At 47.9% G+C, this 20,586-nt stretch overlaps 2 protein-coding genes and 1 long non-coding RNA gene across 11 annotated transcripts in view; 2 read left to right on the top strand and 1 right to left on the bottom strand.

Moving 5' to 3' along the window:
- Window positions 1-3,139, top strand: part of LZIC (leucine zipper and CTNNBIP1 domain containing) — a 35,251-nt gene extending 32,112 nt beyond the window's left edge. For all 6 annotated transcript variants that reach the window (XM_029579280.1, XM_029579279.1, XM_029579278.1 and 3 more), the window contains 5 exons: window positions 631-766; window positions 854-952; window positions 1,092-1,187; window positions 1,582-1,663; window positions 2,174-3,139. In XM_029579280.1, coding sequence (XP_029435140.1) covers window positions 631-766; window positions 854-952; window positions 1,092-1,187; window positions 1,582-1,663; window positions 2,174-2,232 — 472 coding nt within the window. In that variant the 3' untranslated portion in view covers window positions 2,233-3,139. The remainder of the gene's footprint in view (window positions 1-630; window positions 767-853; window positions 953-1,091; window positions 1,188-1,581; window positions 1,664-2,173) is intronic.
- Window positions 2,026-4,471, bottom strand: LOC115077100. The gene is made up of 2 exons (XR_003852953.1): window positions 4,165-4,471; window positions 2,026-4,038 (listed from the first exon to the last, which is right to left on the bottom strand). It is a non-coding gene; the product is annotated as an uncharacterized LOC115077100 (long non-coding RNA).
- A 2-nt stretch (window positions 4,472-4,473) lies between these two features.
- Window positions 4,474-20,586, top strand: CTNNBIP1 (catenin beta interacting protein 1). 4 transcript variants are annotated; one of them, XM_029579283.1, is made up of 5 exons: window positions 4,590-4,748; window positions 10,908-11,023; window positions 11,654-11,773; window positions 12,168-12,258; window positions 18,896-20,586. In XM_029579283.1, the coding sequence occupies exons 3-5, from the start codon at window positions 11,678-11,680 to the stop codon at window positions 18,952-18,954; spliced, it is 246 nt and encodes an 81-aa protein (XP_029435143.1). In that variant the 5' UTR covers window positions 4,590-4,748; window positions 10,908-11,023; window positions 11,654-11,677; the 3' UTR covers window positions 18,955-20,586. The 4 variants fall into 4 exon arrangements, with proteins under 4 accessions (XP_029435142.1, XP_029435143.1, XP_029435146.1 ...); XM_029579286.1 differs by having other exon boundaries at window positions 11,629-11,773; XM_029579285.1 differs by lacking the exon at window positions 4,590-4,748 and adding an exon at window positions 4,834-5,079.

The following is a 20,586-nucleotide window of genomic DNA, read 5'->3' as shown; positions in this document are numbered from 1 at the left end:
TTTCTGAGGATGTTGAAAAATTCTGGTATCCTTTGTTTAAGTGTATGTCCCTTTAATTTTCTAAAATAGGTTTGAATATTCTGGGTACACGTAGAAAGGAATTTGAGCAATGAATAGGATTGTGATGAGGCAGTGGAATGGTTCACTTCTTTACCTAATCTGTAATAAATCTTTATCTACTCTGTCACAACATCCATTTCCTGAAATGCCTTAGGGAAGTTCTGCTCTGCTGTGTACCTTCTACTGTATTTCAACAGGCACAATTGCAGTATAGCCTTAGCAGTCTGACTTTTGAAGGCAAGATTTAGAATAGTTTGTTTTGGGGTTGCAAGCCTGCCATGTCTGGCAGAAGCATGAAACTGGTTCTAAGACAGCATATTGTATTGCCCTTGAAGGGCACTTCACTGAGCCCTGTTGGGTACTGTGTACCATCATGAGTCATCAAGGGTGCAACATATTGTCTGTTCTTCACCATCTCTTCTGAGGCAGCACTGAGCCCTCCTGGGTGCTTCCCCCTCAGCTCTGCTGCATTATGAAAATGTGGTGCTTCATTCTGAGAGGGGACCTGTACTGAGCTGTCCTCCCCCTCAGCTCTGCTGAGTTTACAACAGTGTGGTACTTTGTTCTCAGAGAGGACCTTGATGAAGATGAATTTGAAGAAACTAAAAGAGAAACCTTGGAGCAGCTGAGCGAGTTCAATGACTCTCTGAAGAAGATAGTGTCTGGAAACATGACGCTGGTGGATGAACTCAACGCAATGCAACTGGTAAAATAGACTGGAGAAAGAGTTAGAAGAATCCTAAGCATGTCTTGAAGAGAACACTATTGGTGATATTTGGTGTCTTCTCTGCAGGCTATTCAGGCAGCTATTAGTCAGGCCTTTAAAACTCCTGAGGTAATTCGTATGTTTGCTAAGAAGCAACCGGGACAACTGCGAACACGTCTTGCTGAGGTAAGAACCTTCCTCCCCAGCTGTCTTGCACCTGCTTTCATTCCTTGAATTCTACAATCACCCAAAAAATGTCAGGTTCTTCTTCACTAGTTAACATTCATTTAGGCTTCAGATGTATCCATTCTGTTTTTCTTTGCAGCTGGACCGAGATCTAATGGTGGGAAAACTAAGGCGAGATCTTTACACTCAGCAGAAGATGGAAATCCTCACTGCCCTTAGGAAGCTAGGAGAGAAGGTACGGTAGCAGTAGGGATGAGCCTAAGGGGGTTTGGAACCTGGAGCAAATCAGCCTGTGCAGTCTACCAACCCCTTCCCAGTTCATTCTTTTTCCCTGTTTCTAATAGATGCAATCTTCCCCCTAATCACCATCTCCCTGGGCAGGTTCCTCTTCCTCTTGCCTACCAGCAAGAGGAGAATAGGGGATATGCTGCTTACCTGCACCTGCCTCCTCTGTTAGCTTTATTCTGAACTGCACTGGGATGGCAGGTTCTGTAAGAGTGAGGCTCTATGTATTTAACCTCTCCCCCATCCCTTTCCTGTTGCAGACTGTGCCACATGACTTCTCCCTCTACCCAGTGCATGCATGCTTAAGTCCCATGTCACAGATGTATGTTTCTTCCTCGGTTTAGCTGACTCCAGATGATGAGATATTCCTCTCTGCAAATGCTGGTGCAGCTCTCAGCCAGTTCCAGAAAGTCTCAGAAGACCTGGGTGAGTTTCTGCAATACATTGCCACCTAAAAAGAAGGGTTCTGATGTATGGATTGAGAATGAGAACTGCAGGGTCCAGAGCAGCTGGCTAGCTGTAAGCCAGCAAATGATGAAGTGAGGTCAACAAATGTTCAGATGTTACAAAAAGCTTCCATAACTGTCATTTTCACAAAGTTGAAAAGGAATCATGCATGTCAACACCTCATAAGCACTTGATTTCTCTCTTCCTCCTCTTTACTAAAGTTAAACAGCAGTTGTGATCTAACATTAGATGTTTCACTGACAGGTTCTCTGTTCATCTTTCTGGGAGACTTTTTTTGTTTTGGGGTAGTAAAAATATGTAAGTACAAAATCTTGGTGAGCTTTCACTAAATCTGGACCTTGGCCTATAGTGGGGGTAGTGAGTGGTAGGTGTATACTTTTTTTTTTTTTTTTTTAATACCTCAATCTTGATAAGGCTAAGCTGTCCTTGTGACTGTCAGCTTTTCATAATCTGTCTCATGTTCCACAGGAGCGGGAGATAAAGTCTTTGCTCTGGCAAGTTTTGAAGTTGAAAAAACACAAAAATGAGGCATCTGAAAGGTGGGAAATGGATTTTCTGTTACCTTGCCCCACCTCCTGTACCAGCTGGCTTCTCTTGCTTGGCTCTGGTAGACTTTGCATACTTGGGTACTGCAGCCTGGAGAATGAACTGCTAGCAAGAGCACTGGAACCAATATGTGACCCAAGGTTTGACATTCATTTCTAGCCATTTCCCTCTTTGTTTTAAGACTGGACTGCACGCTTGGCCCAGTGAAGAATGGAGGGAAAAACTTCGCTGAGGAAAAGTTAATTTTAGGAACTGTCATAAGTTTTAGTAGCTCTACCTAAAATCTGTGCTCAATTCATCCCCCTCCAAGTAGAAAGTAATGATTCTGACTATCCAGAAGAAACTGACATTACATGAATGGTGATGGAGGGGGTGGTTGGTTCTGTGCTGTTGTGGGTTGTAGAAATTCTATAAAGTTGGTTTTTTTTTTTGTTTTTTTAATAGCTCTTAATGTTTATTAAAACTTGAATGTACCCCTGCCTTGAGCTGGCCAGAGTATGATCCACCTTAGGCCTATGCTACTGGCAGAGGGGCTGGGTATTGAAATTACTTTACTGTGAGGATACTGTCTTGCTTACTGCTAGTGCTGGCACTGCAGCCTGTAAAAACAGCCAGCTGCAGGTAGTGGTAAACCAGCCATCCTCCACCACTGACGGAAGCTCTCCTGGCTCTAAAAGAGTCTGGTGTTCTCCTCCTGCCCAGTTTCAGAGGTGGTTGTAGCTAATCCGCTCTGAAGCCTTTGAACTGTTTCCTAGCCTGCTGCTGTTACAGCTACTGCATCAGGTATTGACTGTAATGGGGCATCAGCTCTTGCCTGTTAACACCCTGTCTTTTCTTGTAATAAAATATAGCAGTGTATGAAAATGAGTAAATAAATGTTCAAAGTACTACTTGTGTTATCAATGTACTTAGCATGAGAACTGAAATGAAAGAGGAGTGCAGAAGGGGCTTTTTGGCATGGGGCAAATGTGTGGAAACAAAAGCTGAAAGCCATACCTGAAATTGATTTATGCCACATTAAGTTTTCTTTCTGATAAGAAGAAAAAATTCGGCTTTTCTTGGAATGACTGAGTGGGCACTTTGCAGGAGCGACTCTAGCACAGCCACTTAGTGCCAGCTGTCTTGCTGCGAGGAACTAAATGCATCAGATCACTTAGCCTGGGTTGTAGATCTTGCATCGTCGCAGGTAGTGCTAAGGGTGGCAATTGTTGAAGAGACGTCTCTGGCCCTGGATGCCATGGGTGCCCGGCTGGCACCCTCTGCAGAAAGGTGAGAGTACTGTGCCCCAGACCACCAGCTGTTTGTGTTAGGACAGAGGCTCGATCATCGTGGCTAGAGGCGAGTGGCAGGGGCTGTAACTTAGTTCTTTATTTAGCATGTTTATGCCCTTTTCAGAAAATGGACTTAAAGTGGTGTCCTGAGCCAAGCTAAAGTACAGATTACCGCACCCCTGTTACGCGAGGTCTGAGTCCCTGGGCTCGCTTAGCTGTCGGATCAGGGTTGCCAGGTTTTCATGACAGAACAAGCACTTTTTTCCAAAAAAACAAGCCCAAAACATGTGAGATTGAAAATTCAATCCCCTCACGGCTTCATTCCCCCCCTCCTCTCATTGCTGACAGCAGCCTGAATCCATGCTTTTAGTTCACATTCCTCTTCCCACACTTTGCAGTACCTATTACAGTACTTAGCCCAGTTCCTTACTCTAGCCATAGTAGATCAAAACCATTTAGTTGCGTAGCAGCCAATGACTGAAATAGTAGGTATGGACAGATTACAGAGGTGATCTGCTGCAGGGAGAAGAAATGAGAGAAAAAAAAAAGATGAAATCAAGTGGTGTAGAACAAATTAAAAAGCACCAGCCCCATATGCTCAACCCCCCTCCCCCCCCCCCCCCCCCCCCCCCCCCCCGATACCTGGCTGTAGCTGCACAGTCTGAAGCTGTTGCTTGCTGCTGGCCTTCCCGGTCCAGGTCTGCCCACCTGCGATGCCGTGCACTGCATACCGCATGCAGTGCACGGCTGGACGGAGGGTGCTGGTTCTGCCCACAGAATGTGCTCCTGTGCAAGGCTTGCAGGTCTGCTCTGATTGGCTTACTGCTGCAATATAGGGATAGGGTGCGCCTGCTATGGACAGGCTTCATCGCAGCAGCCAATCACAGTTACATCAGAGCACAAGTCCTGCCCAAAAAAACGCGACTGGCAGAAAAAATAGCCCAATTAAAAGCAACCCGCGAATGACTACACAAAGAAGCCCAATCTGGCGGTAAATAAGCGAGGTTGGCAACGCTGTGTCGGATATAGCACAGGGCAGGCGTCCTGGCCAGCAGTGCACGTATGCCCCCTCCCTTTCCGGGGCGGGCCCCTGCGCAGGGCCAACCAATGGGCGCGGCGGCCCTCTCCCGCCTGAGCTCCGCCCCCGGCCGCCGCCGCCGCCCCGCTCGCAGACGGAGGGATCCCGGAGCTCGCGCCCGAGCCGCCACCGCCCACGGCCACGCCAGGTAAGGGCTGCAGCGGGAGGGAGCACGCGGAGCAGGGTCTGCAGCCGCCCCCGCCCTCGGCGCTGGGGTCGGGAAACAAAGGAGGCGAGCCCCGGCGGCAGGCCCCGGCCTCCAGCATCCCCGGAGCTGCTCTCCCCCCCACCTTCAGGCAAGGCGTTTTCCCGGAGGCGCGGGTCCCTCAGCCTGCAGCAGCTTTCCAGAAGCTCCCGTCAGTCCGAGCTGCTCTTCACCTAATAATTCCTTCCCTAGCTGGCGTCCAGGCTTTGGTTCCTTCACTATTGCCACCAGCAGGTTCTGTGCAACCCTCCAGCAGTCACCACGAAAGCTGCTGGTGAGGCATCTGCTAAAGTTCAACCACAGCTCTAAAAGGACTTGAGTCGTGGTGGTTGCTGCCTGTACTGCTTAGAAATTGGTGAGAGGTTTCTTTCAGGAAATTGGTGAAGATCTTGAATATAAGGGAAGAGACTCTGCCTGCCCGCCCTCTGTGCACTTTTCTGCATCGGTATTCACTGATCATTCTGGGACTCCTGGAGAACAACTCAGCTTAGATGGTGCAACTGCTTTGAACAACGCACCAGCTTGCCATGTGTCTTGTCCAAAAATGTTAACAGCTGATGCCGATCCTTACTTAGGAAATATTGCTAACTAATTTGGAGACTTGTGAACAGTTTGGGTTGGGTTTCTAGCAGACTTGAAGACAGTTATAGTGCTGTGTGATACATTTCTGGTAGGCAGTATGCTGGAGTGGATATACCTCACGGCTTCACACCCCTACAAGCCCTGTTACATCGGAAATCAAGCAGCGAATTCCCAGAAATTAGAACTACCAGAGAGAGAAGTCGAACAAAGCTTGCTTTCTTTGAGGCTAAGTTTCTACAGTCTGTAATTAATCAGTGTCTTTACAGTGGTAGAGCTCTCTTCTCCTGCAGACTGGAGGGTCTCTTCCGTTACTAGTGGCATTGTGATGCCATCAGCTGCTGCTTCCCTTTACCCGGCTGTGGATTCCTCCTTTCCTACCCCTGGCATTGGATGTGGCAGAAAGGAGCTTTCCTTCTCTGGGGCATTCAGAAGCTGGCAGAGAGACGGTGGAGACAAGAACTGATATTTGCATGCACTATTTCTCTGCTGTTTGCTATGTTCCTGGTTTAAAGGCTCAGCCCCCACCAGATCAGATCATGTTGCCATTGACCCAGTTCTCATTCCAACATCTCTGCATTGCCCTATAACATAGGTTGTGTACTGAGGAGTCTCACAAATAGACCCTTTTCTGGTGTTGTAGTGGACAATCAGCTGTATTACAGTGCAGGTGCTGAAGGAGTCACTAGCTGGATGCGAAAATTTAGGGGAAGTAGAAGAGCATTGGGCAAAACCAAAAGGAGACCTAAGGGACAAAGCACAGGAATGCTTCTACAGCCACATCCAAACATAGAGCACATTCAAGCACTACTGTTTGAATTTTCAAAAAGACTCCTCTCTTAGTAAAAATATTTAGCAGTTTGACAATTACTGGTTTTGATTGTAAATATTACTGCCCTTATCAGATCTGGATATAACTGCACAGAGCGGTAGTTGCTACCTATAAAAGAAACATAGGGGTAACCTGCACCGAGTGACAGACACTACCATTGGAAGCTTGCTGGGCAGACTGGATTTGGTCCTTTTCTGCTGTTATTACTATGTTCCTATATATAAGGACACCTAAATGTTTTGGAAAGGAATACGACGAGTGAGGTTATCAAATTTGCAGATGATTCAACAATTTTGAATAATTTTGTATCACAAGCAGACTGTGATACATTACAGGAGGACCTTGTGAGGCTGGAAGATTGGGCATCCAAATGGCAGATGAAATTTAATGTGGATAAGTGCAAGGTGTTGCATATAGGGAAAAATAACCCTTGCTGTAGTTACACGATGTTAGGTTCCATATTAGGAGCTACCACCCAGGAAAAAGATCTAGGCATCATAGTGGATAATACTTTAAAATCGTCAGCTCAGTGTGCTGCAGCAGTCAAAAAAGCAAACAGAATGTTAGGAATTATTAGGAAGGGAATGGTTAATAGAACGGAAAATGTCATAATGCCTCTGTATCGCTCCATGGTGAGACCGCACCTTGAATACTGTGTACAATTCTGGTCGCCGCATCTCAAAAAAAAATATATATATAGTTGTACTGGAGAAGGGCGACCAAAATAAGGGGAATGGAACAGCTCCCCTATGAGGAAAGACTAAAGAGGTTAGGGCTGTTCAGCTTGGAGAAGAGACGGCTGAGGGGGGATATGATAGAGGTGTTTAAAATCATGGGAGGTCTAGAACAGGTAAATGTGAATCAGTTATTTACTCTTTCAGATAATAGAAGGACTAGGGAGCACTCTATGAAGTTAGCATGTGGCACATTTAAGACTAATCAGAGAAAGTTCTATTTCACTCAACGCACAATTAAGCTCTGGAATTTGTTGCCAGAGGATGTGGTTAGTGCAGTTAGTGTAGCTGGGTTCAAAAAAGGTTTGGATAATTTCTTGGAGGAGAAGTCCATTACCTGCTATTAATCAAGTTTACTTAGGGAATAGCCACTGCTATTGATTGCATCAGTAGCATGGGATCTTCTTAGTGTTTGGATAATTGCCAGGTTCTTGTGGCCTGGTTTGGCCTCTGTTGGAAACAGGATGCTGGGCTTGATGGACCCTTGGTCTGACCCAGCATGGCAATTTCTTATGTTCTTAAGGAGGAGGCTGGGAGCTGCAGGCCGGTCAGTCTGACCCCTGTGGTGAGCAAACTAATGCAATCGCTGCTAAACAGAGGAATCCAATGGATTTCAGGATCCGAGGCAGCTCGGTTTTACCAGCGCTGAATCTCGTCAGACGGATCTGATCAAGTTCTTTCATTGGGTGACCAGAGAGAGCGCGAGACGTAACGTGCTTGGGTCTCAGTAAGGCCTCTGAGACGCTTCCACACTGGACACTTTTATAAAAAGTAAGCACCGTTGGTATGGGTGCTAAAATGACTGAGTGGTAAATGGAGTTCCCTCCGAGGAGGGGGTTGTTACTAGCGGTGAGCCTCAGGGATCGATCCTTCAACCGCTTCTTTTCAACATTTTTGTAAGTGACATTGCAAAAGGATAATCTGGGAAAGGTTTGTCTCTTTGCTGATGATCCCAAATTCTGTTACTGGCTGAACAGCCAGGAAAGTGTGGAAACCATGAGGAGAGATTTAGCAAAGCTTGAGGACTGGTCTGGGCTCTGGTGGCTAAGATTTAATGCAAAACAATATATAGGGGGTGAATTCTTCTAAGCACAAAAGAGCAGAATTTCGGGGGTGATTGTATCTAACGATTTAAGGTAACCAAACAGGTGGACAAGGTGATGGTAAAAGCCAGAAAGCTGCTTGGCTGCATAGGGAGAGGACTGGTCAGCAGAGAAAGGGAGGAGATATTGCCCCTGAGACCTCACTGGGATTACTGAGTACAATTCTGGAGCCTGCACCTTCACAAGGATATAAACAGGATGGAGTCGTCCAGAGGGGGGAGGCTGCTAAAATGGGCAGTGGTCTTCAGTCTAAAGCAGATGGGGAGAGACTTAAAGATCTAAACTTGCACACCCTGGAGGAAAGGTGAGATAGGGGAGATATGAGAGAGACAGTCAGATATCTCAGAGGTTTCCATGCACAGGAGGCTCTAGAACGAGGGGTCATGGGATGAGAGTGAAAGGGGGGAGACTCAGGAGTAATCTTAGGAAATATTTCCTTACATGAAACAGTGTCGGGTGGGAGGAGCACAGGGCTCTTGGAGGCAGTGGTAGGGATTGTAGGGCTGCGCAGTGGGTATAGATGGGAAGATGGGATAGGCCGGTGCTTTTTTGCCATCGTGTTTCTGTACAGCTCGCTAGGGAAAGGGGAAAGTCTCTGCGGCCGGGACAGAAGGGGCTGGGCTTGCTGACATTGTGTGGAGGCAGACAGCAGTCTCAGCACATTCATGGCATGACAGTCATGGATTTCTGCTTGGTACTGGAGAGGGAGAGACTCTTAGTAATGCTGGGATGGTCAAAAATGTCAGAATCTCTCTCAGCTTTCCATGAGGCCAATTTAAATCACCTGCATCCTGTGTGTGGTTTTCTTTTTTCCAATCACCTATCCTGCATGTTATATATAGCGATCTTTTGATGTACAGTCTCAGATCCTGATGCGGGGAGAGGGTGAGCTGAGGGTAGTGTCAGGCCGTGCCTGGGTTAAGGGCCCTGGGTGATTGGCTTTACTGGCAAACACTGACAGTTTAGACTAAAACTGAGCTCAGATCTTAAGGACCCAAGATTGAGTGAAGGCCTTTTGTGCAAAGAGAGAATTCTTGCCGCTCAGTCTGTGAGATTTATAAATAGATCGGTGAGTGTTACGGACTTCATCCTGGCGTCCCTCGGGAGACCGCAGTTGACACAGCCTGCAGCTGCCTGGTGCTGAAGGACACAACTCATATTGAATTAAGCAGAATATTGCTGCTGGAATAATAAAGATTTTTCCACCTTGCTTTCAGGTTTCAGGACCTGGATACGCTGCAAAACACTGGAGCATCCCATCCTATGCTTGGTGTCCATCAGCAGGGTCTTACAGTGCTGTTCCTTCACTTGGGTAAGATAAAGCAGGGATGCAGAGCCCCTGTTCATGGATCCTGAGCCCCGTGTCTGCTGCTTGCTGGTTTGTGCCAGGAGCAGTGGCGTTCTTTCTGGAAACTGCTTTAGCAGGATCGCTCTCGCTATGCAGCTGGTGTTCTTCTGAGCCACTGAATCCCTGACCCTGGCTGTGACATCACCCCACACACGTGACAGGCACGTGTTAGGAACAAGAGACCAGCAGGCGCGCACACGACAGTGTCTGCATCAATGCAGGAGTAATCCAAGGAAATGGTTTTAACAGATGCATGGAACAGTCTCCCCATGGGGATGGAGGAGATGAGGATAGAAAGCAGGGGGTCTCTGAGAGATTGCAAAGCTGACCGAGTTGATGTGGATGGACAGGCTGGGTGCTGTTTCTGTGTTCTTGCGGCAGCACGACGGATCACTTCCTGCTTGCATTGTTGGTGCTTCCTACCTGCAGGCATAGCTGGACTAATGACAACGGGGGGAGGGGGATATTACCCCTCCTCACCTTGTGGTAGCAGCACTGGCTCCAATGGCAGAAGAGTTTGATTTAGACTTAGGAAGCAGCGGCAACGCTCTGGCGCCTAGAGTGAGGACAGCACCCAGATTCAAGATCCTGTTGCTCCCTGTCCTTTTCACTATCCGTTCGCTCTGTCTCTTAACGTCCTCTCTTCTGGACTGTCCCTGGGTGTTTTCTTTTTCACTCTCTCCCCCCCTCTTCTCTCATGCTGTTCCTGCAGCCTGTGGGGTAGTAGAATCTGTGAATATGACCAATAAGCCCTGGCGAGAGGGGAGAGTTGCAGGAGCCCAGTGAGTCCCTTGCCAGGCCTGTGTTTATAGCCGTTGGTAGCAAGCTGGTAACTAAAAATGAAATGATTTACTATAACCAAAAATGTAATTCCACATATATCTTGTGCATTTTTTATACATATGTGAAAGGTAGTGACACACTGTGGCAAGGCAGAGGCCAGGCTGGAGGCAGTAAGGTCTGCGTTCAGGGCTTTGGTGAGAATATTGCATCTGGTTCTGGAGGCCGAATCTCTGAAAGGATATAGACAGGGTGCAGGTGCTCTGGAGAAAAGCTATGAAAGTGGTGCAGAATGTACACCAAAAGCCATACGAGCTGAGACTTAAGGACCTAAATCTGTCTATCCGAGAGGAGAAACAGTGGGATATGCTAGAGAGAAGAGAGAGAAATCATTTTCAGAGGAAAGTGCGCTCCGGAACAAAGCATCAATGATATGAGGCTCCGAGGAGCAAACCTCAAATATTTCTTCATGGAAGGGGGGGTGGATGCATGGAACGGAGGATCCCTAGTGGTGACGCAGCGAGGAGACGTGCTCCAGAAAGGATAAACACTGGCAGGAAATTAGGCATCAACCACATATGAAATTGGGCTGGGCCTGGACAGGCCTTAGGGTCCTTATCTGCCATCAGATTCTGTGGTTTTCTATAGGAAAAGTATCTCGCGCACAAGTTATTGCTTTGTATAATAAGAGAGGCTAGAATAATGCTCGCCTTTGGTCTTTTGCAGAAGGTAACACGCTGGATTTGGTGCTTGCTTCTTCGGGAGGGGCTGGATCTGCTGATTTGCTCCTGGACTTTGTATGATTGTGGCTGGTTGTGACCTGTTGGGATTTTCAGAAGCAGGTAAGCAGCTTACAAAGCATGAACTGAGCATGGAAGGGAAGAGCGTCAGCACCAGGGGAGGCGCAAAGGTTTACTCTCACTCATCATTAACACCCCCAAACTCTCCCGCTGAGGGAAGGGAGCTTGGGGAGTGCAGGTGAGATGTGGGAGGTGGAGGGAGGGAGGGTGCCTGCTGAAGAGAGCTCGGGGAGGGGGGCGAGAGAGGGCTGCAGATGCCCTGATATCAGCTGTTGGGGTTTCAGCACTGACTTGGTCTGTTGGTGTAGAAAGGGGGAATAAAGCTGAGGTTTTATCCGCAGCTTTCTGGGCAAGGTGAGGTGCCCCTGTCAGCCAGTGGATCCGCTTTTGCTGGCTGTGGCTGGGATTTCTGGGCTCTGTGGGATCTTCCTCTCCTATCACTCTGTCTGGAGTTGGTGCTCTCTCCTTTCTCTGCCTCCTCCCTTGCTTTGCTTCATTTGCTTACTCTGCGCATTTGGTTCTGGCGTGTCTTTTGATGCGAGGAATTAATCTACTAGTCCTTCTGCTTCCTGGGTAGAGAAGCTTTCTCCCCTGACAGCCAGCTCATGGCCATTGGCCTGAACGTTTGCTTTGACACCGTTTGACAGGACCCTTGCCTTCTGCCATCTGCAGGGCTCTCAGGAGCAGGGGAGGGGGATGAACCGCGAGGGCGTCCCTGGGAAGAGTCCGGAGGAGATGTACATCCAGCAGAAAGTGCGAGTCCTGCTCATGCTGCGCAAAATGGGCTCAAATGTAAGACCCAGAAAGAGGTTCTGTCTGCTTATGGCTGGGGGGTGCAGTGGAAATGTGAAGGAGGGGTCGTTGAGGGTGGAGTTGCAGCTCTGAGGGCAGTGCTCACAATTAGGCTTCGGGGACGGAGTTTGCAGAAGAATTGGGACAGAGAGCACAGAGCATGAGCCGGGTGCAGGGTTTGAAACCTGAAGTCATGGGGTTGTGGTTCCGCTAGATTAAGAGCTGAGGCTAAGGGGATGTGGGCGACAGACATAGCTGAAGGACAGTATGTGAGGGCAGGGGTCACAGGCTGTGGGTCAGTTGTAGTCTGTGAGGGCAAGTATAGCGATTCCTTGTTTGAGGCGGCTGCTGCAGAGCTGTAATCTGTAACCATTTCTCCTCTTCACGACTGCAGCTGACAGCCAGCGAGGAAGCCTTTCTGCGCACGTATGCCGGTGTGGTGAACAGCCAGCTCAGCCAGCTCCCCCAGCACGCCATCGATCAGGGTCAGTACTCGGGCAGCTGGTGGTGTCCCTGACGTAGGAGGAAAGCTTGCTAGGAGCTCTGCATGCTAGGGTACCGGGGCTGCTAAGTAAGGATGGTCCTTGCATCTTCTTCTCTTGATGGGATGCATCTTTTTTTTTATAATTTTCTTTTTATTAAAGTTTTTTTTCCAAAAATTCACCAACGTATCAAAGCCAACATTGAAGCCCATTGATATGAGTCAGTTCTCCCCTCTGCTCCACAATTATTGCTTAACTATTTATTTATTTATTTATTTATTTATTTATTTAAAAGTTTTTATATACCGCTCAATGGATAAATATATATCTGTCTAGGCGGTTTACACATAGTCAAAAACATACACAAATTAAAATACAGACAATTGTTAAAAGGTTAGTTGGAGATCATGAAATTATACAAACTATTGTAGCTGAAAGCTTGGGTAAATAGGTAAGTTTTCAGTGATTTTTTAAATTCTCTACGGTTGGAGGTCAGTCGGATATAGTCAGGTAAAGCGTTCCATATTGTTGGACCTGCAACTGAAAAAGCGCGTTTACGGATTAGAGATAGACTTACAGATTTTACATTAGGAATTTCCAATAAACATTTGTCGAAAGAGCGTAGTTGTCTGGAGGGTTTGTAAATTCGCAGTAATGAGCATAGCCAGATTGAGTCATTGTTGTAAATCAAATTGTGTATGGTAGATAGGATTTTGTATGTTATGCGGTATGATACTGGAAGCCAATGTAATTGTTGTAAAATTGGGGAAATATGTTCGTTTCGACGGATATTATATAACATACGAGCAGTTGCATTTTGAATTAATTGGAGAGAATGAATAGTTGACTGGGGTAAACCAAGGTATAGCGCATTGCAATAATCCAGTGAAGACAAGATAAGGGTTTGTGTAATCAGGTGGAAATCATTTGGTAAAAGTAATGGTTTTAATTGCTTGAGCATGTAAACTATCCAAGAAAGTCCCAGGTCTGAAATAGTCCAAACCTGAACACAGGGCGAGATGTCCTTTCTGCACCTGATATTCCTCCAAGATTCTTCTATAGAGCAGGCCCGGTAGGTAGTTCCTTCTGTTTCCAATGTGCTGCAACAAGTATCTGAGCTGTTAATTTGCTAATAGATTTCAGTATCCCCTCCACTGGATCTCTGCCCATCTGATGTTTAGAACATAAGAGATTGCCATACTGGGTCAGAGCAAGGATCCATCAAGCCCAGTATCCTGTTTCCAACAGGATCCCCAGCGGCAGAGAGATCCCAAGCTGTTTATCCCAGGAATAAGCAGTGGATTTCTGCAACTCCACCTTAATAATGGTTAATGGACTTTTCCTCCAGGAACGTCTCCAAACCTTTTTTTTTTTTTTTTTTTTAAACTCAGCTACACCAATAGCTTTCACCACATCCTCTGAGAACTAATTCTAGAGCTTAATTATGCATTGAGTAAAACAAATATTTTATCTTATTAGTTTTAAATGTATTACCAAGTAATCTTTTGTTTAATAATGTACAGAATTAGGTGACACTTTTTTTTTTTCCCAAAACACAATTTTTGGACAAGTCCACCATATATGGGCCATGGTTCCCACATCACCACAGGCCCTCCAGCACTGATCTGAAATAATTTTATATAATCCATTTTAGTGTACAGGAGGGGGTATAATGCCAGTGAAAGTAAACTGCTAATTGTGCAAATGTTGATACTTTGGCAGATTTCTTCATCAGTTGTGCAAGACGAATACTTTTCCAGTCCGTCCATGAAAGCTTCACATCTCCTTATACATCTTAGTAATAAATGCAGCCCATCCTTTACTCCCTCTCTCTTTTAATATAAGACTGAACCTGCAAAGATGCACACATTTCTCCCTCTCAGCTGCAAAACCTAAAAAGCTTTGAGAGTTCAGAGGTTGGCCGAATCGACGCAATCCAGCTGTTCCCACTGGCAATTTCTTTTTGTACTGAATGGGCAGAAGCAGGGTCCTCGCACTGCAACTGTTTCCCTGGTGAGGGGATTACCTGCTGCCGTAGGGCTACGCATCCCCTTTAAAATCCAAGGGCAAATCTAAATAGGTGCGCCCCCCCCCCCCCCCCGGTCTCTTGTCATTATTGCATGGAAGTTCCCCCAAAACGTGTTGCTGCATTTGAAGTCATCCTTTCACCCTCTGTCTCCCATGCCGCCTGCGCTACCTTATAATATGCATCCACTTTTGGGACTCCCAGTCTGCCCTGGCCATTCCGTAGGTACATCGTTGTTTTAGAAATCCAAATAAGTTTCAGAAATTGTTTCTGGACCTTACTCAGCTTGCTGCTGGGAAGAAGTAGCATTGGCGAGGCAAAGCATCTGTTTCAGTAGTGGTGGCTGGGCCCAGCCACGACATGATAGTGCTTTTCCAAGGGAAGAATTTACTGCTGCCATCTGCTGAATGTCACTGCTAGATATTTTATGCAGTGTTGGACCACTTTTAGGGAAATATATCCCTCAAATGTTCCACCGAGTCAGAAATGCTGATACTTAAAATTTCAGATTTCCTAGCGAGTAGCCAGATGGACTCGGGACCAATGGTTTACGCTCCCCTGCCAGCAGATGGAGACAGAGTCAGATTTCAAAGCTGACGTCACCCTACCATACACCCCTGCAGTGACCTCAGCACTTGAGTATCTCTCCGTCTCCTAGCAGATGTAGACATGCTTTCCCTACAGCAGCATTGGTGTTTAGCAGGATTGTAGTACTCGGAGGAAATTTTACATTTAAATTGGAGAAAGCTCGAGCCCCGCTGTCCTGCGGTGATACCTTAAGGTCCCTCCGCCAGTTGAGAATTCCTGAGGTGATTTCAGAGATCCCTCAGAGGTTTGCCTTGGTCCGGTAGCCGGTTCCTGGCAAGGACTGTGCTGCTGAAGCAGCTGAAAGGCCTCGGGTGCAGGAAGCCGAGTGCAGCAGTGACAGCCAAAGCCCTCTCACCCCGCACCCAGAGACCGAATCTGTACTCAGCCGGTAAGCGCTGAGCCCAGGTAAGTAGGATTCCTTCCGATTCAGAGACAGAGGGGCTTCGCTAAGTCTTTCCTCCGGTCTCCTTGCTCGGTACGTCGTACCAATGATGTTCCCAATCCTGTCCGGGCAATGGAAGGGGGCATCTGAGCGGGATAAGTGGTCTCCCGATGGTCCCCCGCATCAGGCTCGGTGGTCATGCATGTGGCAGGCCGGCAGCACCATCCTGCGTGTGGTTTTGTGCGTCGTTGCCATTGTCCCCCATAGACTGTTGATACTCGCAGTGCAGATCTGCTCTGTGTCCCTAACGTCGCACATACGTGCGTGTATACCTGTGTGCATAAGTGCGTGCCCATGTTTGCACACAAATGCACGCATACGTTCGCTCTTAGAGGTGCATATACTTACACACATCAGGACGGATCTGTGCGCGCTCGAACCCAGGTGCTAGCCAGCTGAACTAGCAGCAAAGAAGCACAAGCGACGCTCCCTTTTTGTGCCGCCTGCCATATTAGGGCTGCACAGTCTGACCTGGAGTCAGCACTGAGAGGAGGCCCAGGAAGGGTTGGACTCCCAGAACTTTTCCAAGCCCTGTTCCTCCCATTCAGAAGATGGGTCAGCCATGATCTTATCCGGTAGCACCCCAAATCTGAGTAATCCCCGGGGCTGCGTTCACCTCGGGAGAGGGCAATTCAGCTGCACCTACCACAGTTCCTCCTGGGCTAGGTATAGGCCCGGTGGCCTTTTTTTGGTTAGAATTGTTTCAAGGCCTTCAAACCTTCATACAGACGCAGTCTGTCTCTCCTGCCCCTGTCCAGACTGAACCCCAGCTGGGAAGGCCTCACTCTCCCAGCCCTGTCAGCAGGCCTCAAGACATGCCTCGCCTCACCAAGGGTATCCATGACAGGGACCCAGACACAACGAAGGGGATGCAGATTCATTGAAGGATGGGGAAATCCCTCCAGGTTTGGAGCCATATCGGACCAAGTTACAGTTTTTCCATAGAGATGAATTGCCGGCCCAGGTTTCCCAGACTCTGAAGACTATGGGAGTCTCTGACAAAGACCCTATGACGGAACCAAAGAAGAATCCCATCCTGGTGTCTCTACGGAAAGCCTCTTGCTATTTTCCGATGCTGGAAGCCATCCAGGAGTTGATTGACCTGGAATGGGATGTCCCGGAAGCCAGCTTTAAAAGAGGTTGGGCATTGGAAGCTCTGTACCCCTGGATCTGGCGGCCAGAGAACGCCTGCTTTTCCCCAAAGTGAATGCCCTGATCTGCGCAATTTTGAAATGAACAACTATCCTAGTGGAGGGAGGAGCGGCCTTAAAAGATGCACGTGATAGGCGGCTGGAGTCCATCATAAACAAGCATTTGTTGCGACAGCAATCGCACTACAGATTGCTTCCTTTTTTGCCCTGGTGACGTGCTCGTGCCTGCTTCTCTCAAGAGAGGCAGTTAACTCTGGAGCGCCTTCAAGGAAGGCTATGGAGCCCGCTGCTGCCTTTTTAGCAGTCGCAGGCCCTGACCTAGTCCATACCTCGGCCAGAGGAGTGGCCTCGGTGGTGACGGCCAGAAGACAGCTGAGGCTGTGGAATTGGTCAGTGGATGCAACCTCTAAGGCAAACCTTACAAAGATGCCCTTTAAGGGATCCCTCCTATTCGGTAGCGAACTAGAAAAGCTGGCCATTAAGTGGGGTGAATCTCCAGTCCCTCGGCTACTGGAAGATAGGAGGAGGCCACAGCGCCCCTCGCCTATGAGGGGTTGGTCCAGGGGCTCCCAGCGCTTTCAACTCTTCAAGAATTCGTCATTTCAGACATCGTGGTCCTCAGGAAGGTCTCAGTCCTTTCAGCGTCGACAACCAAAGAAAGGGGCTGGTTCAGGTTCAGCCCGAACTCCACAATAAAATGTTGCCGACCCACCGATGGGACGAGGAGATAGGGGTCGACTATCCCTCTTCTACCAGCGGTGGATCGAGATCATGTCTGACAAATGGATATTGGATATCATACGAGAAGGACATGCACAAGGGTTTCGTAGCATCCCTCAGGACATGTTCATGAAGTCTTCATGTCTCTCCCACCACAAGAAGCTGGCAGTGGAATCTACCTTGACAAGTCTCCTCAGTTTGAGGGATATAATTCCAGTACCTGCGCCCCAGGAAATTTCGGGGTGCTGTTCCATCTATTTCATCGTAGCCAAGAAGGAGGTTCCTTTTGCCCCATCCTGGACCTCAAGAGCATCAACTGTCATCTGAGTAATTCATTTCTGCATGGAAACCCTATGCCCCGTCATAATGGTCCTACAACCGGGGGAGGTCTTAACCTCCCTGGACCTCTCGGAGTCCTACCTCCACATTCCAATCCAACAAGATCACCAGCGTTTCCTACGCTTTGTGGTGCTAGGCCACCATTATCTGTTCCGGGCATTGGTCTTCAACTTGGCCAACCCCCCCAGAACATTTTCCAAAATTATGGTGGTCGAGGCAGTGGCAATGAGGAAAGAAGGGATCCTGGTGCACTCTTACTTGGTCGACTGGTTGATCCAGGCAAAGTTGTTAGAGGAGAGCCTCCTGGTGACCTGCAGGGTGATGTCCCTGCTTCAGGAGCTTGGTTGGGTTGTGAACATGGACAAGAGCAGTCTCAAGCCCTCCCAGTCCTTAGAGTACCTGGGGGTCTGATTTGACACCAGACAGGACAAGGTCTTCCTTCCACCCTCAAGGCTAAGGAAGATAATGTATCAAGTGTGCTGGTTGACGAATACCATACGCCCCAAGGTGTGGAGCTATCTTCAGGTCCTCAGTCTGATGGCATAAACCCTGGAGGTAGTACAGTGGGCGAGGACACACATGTCTGCTCCAATGCTTCCTGCTGTCACGTTGGAATCCGCTGTCTCAGGACTATGCAATTTGCCTACACCTGCCAATGGAAGTATATTCACAGCTTCAGTGGTAGCTGCAGGAAGCCCACCTGAGCAAGGGTATAAGCCTGTCCCCTCTGCAAGGAGCGGCAGTTACTACCCTTAGCATTAGGCATGGGGGTGACCCACAGGGAGCGGCGGTCGCTGCCCTTAGCGTTAGGCGTGGGGGTGACCCGCAGGGAGCGGCGGTCGCTGCCCTTAGCATTAGGCGTGGGGGTGACCCGCAGGGAGCGGCGGTCGCTGCCCTTAGCGTTAGGCGTGGGGGTGACCCGCAGGGAGCGGCGGTTACTACCATAAGAAAGTTGCTGGGCAGATGGGATGAACCATTTGTTCTCTTTCTGCTGTCATTACTATGTAACTATTTTATATTTGTTGCTAGTTCTGCTTTCATTCCACATTTAACGAGACTTCATAGATAAAGTAGAAAATCAGATGGCTGTGAGCTAGACACTGTTTTACGTTCTCTGTAGGCCCCTGAAACATTTCTGCTTGTGGAGCTTCACAGTGCTCAGGCTCGTCCAAGCCCTGCGATGCTGGGCGCCCCGTGTCCATCCTTGGCAGAGTAATGTGTAAGTGAAGGAACCTCAGAGTGGGGGGAAAGCAAAGGGCTGATTTTTTGTTTTTGGCTGCCAGTGCAACCGTTGTGACTCATTTCCTGTGCCTATGGAAGAATGCTCGACTCCGGCCATTAACCGTTTCCTGTTTGTTTGTTTGTGTCCCATAGGTGCAGAAGACGGTGTGATGGCTTTCTCCAAGTCCGAAACAGAAGATCGAAGGCAGTAATTTGAGAAGTATCTGTAGGAAGAAACCCCAGGAGCTGGAGAGAGGGGCAACGAGGGTCCAGAGGAGAAGGAAGAATACGGAGCAGTACCACGTGTGCCTGATCCCCCATGGACTTTACTGCACCGCCTACAGAAGAACCAGTAGTACAGTCACTGGCACGGCTCAGCTGGAAAGAGAGTACAAATGTCTAAGTAACCAACAGAAACCTTTAATTTCATGCGTTTTCCAAAAAGGTACCTGAAAGCTGGTCCCTGGATAGACATCCCCGAGCAGCTTCTGCTGTCTGTGGGGGGGCGAGGTCTTCTGACGGGAAATGGGGTTTAATGGCTCTGGCATAGACTTTATTTTATAATTGTGTAAAGCTATTAATGTTTGTCTGTTTTCTCATTGGTGTATTGAATGTTACGTTGTGTTGACATGACTTAAAAGAACCACATGTGCTTCAGCAATATTTATTATACATGCAGCCTGCTAAAGCAGTGTATTTCTCTTTATGGGCTGGCAGGTATCCAGCACTAGGCAGGGTGCGTCCTGGCTCCATTGCTCTGTGACCTCTGCTCCATTCTGGGCTTCTGTGTTCCTTGGCCCCAGACACCACCTTATTTGATGCTCTGTCTAGACAAAACAGAAACAATTCTTAACTCATAAAAAACATATAACCAGACAAATATTGGTCTAAGAATCTTCTTCTTTTATGATTTTTTTCTTACTTTAGAAGGGTACAACCAGGACTTTGCCACGGTGATGTTTTAGTTAAGCTGATGCTGTGCTGGGGGACAGTGGGTGCATCAGGGAGGGTCTGGATATTTTCTGATGCATAAAACTCCCCTCCCCTGTCAGCACTGGTATGGGTTGAACCTGTGCAGCAGACTGGGAATGGGCTCGTGACCTCGCCTATGATTTGAGCTGTGCCACACAAGCTCCATGAGTACCTGGGCAAGCAGGTCTGAACTCTGAACCTCTTGACAGGCTGCCATTCACTTGTGCATTACAGCCTTGGTTCCTGGCCGGTATGGATAAGAAATCCGGTATTTCATGCAATTTCAGCACTTGAAATCCAGCAACCTTAGAGAAACTCCCATGGGCCTTGCTCCACTCTGAAAAAGGGACTTAGCCATTCAGATTTAAAGAATACCAAGCCCTCTGACACCGTACATAAAACTATTTGTGGGGTTCTGTCATTTAAAATATCTGAAAAATGAAACCCTTCCTAAGAAGTATATGTGATGTTTTCTGCCTTTCAGGAATTAGCTGGAGGACTTGACGTATGGGAAAGTGGTCTTTTGCCCCTCTAACATATTCTCTTTTAATAAGACACCCAGAACCTAATAAACCCCCCTTGGAGTGGTGTCAGACCAAGGCCATTCACCCCTGCTAATCTGTGTTCTCACTGGCTTCAGGTTTACCACTGACAATCAGTAAATTGGAAAAGGACCCTGACCCAGGGGCCACGTTGGAGCCAGTGCTAATTGAGTTGCATTTTGTGGCACCCAGGCCTGGTATGTGAGGGCAGCTGCTGTATGCAGTCATGTGCAGCATCCTGCCTTGTACATTAACAAACTGCCAATGCTGCGAGGGCTCCAGCATTTTAATTTTTATAATCCTGAAAGAAATAAAGTCTCTTTAAATATA

This window comes from Rhinatrema bivittatum, chromosome 15 (assembly GCF_901001135.1).
Source record: "Rhinatrema bivittatum chromosome 15, aRhiBiv1.1, whole genome shotgun sequence".
NCBI lineage: Eukaryota > Metazoa > Chordata > Amphibia > Gymnophiona > Rhinatrematidae > Rhinatrema > Rhinatrema bivittatum.
Note: the sequence above shows the minus strand (reverse complement) of the source record. Positions and strands in the feature narration are given on the sequence as shown.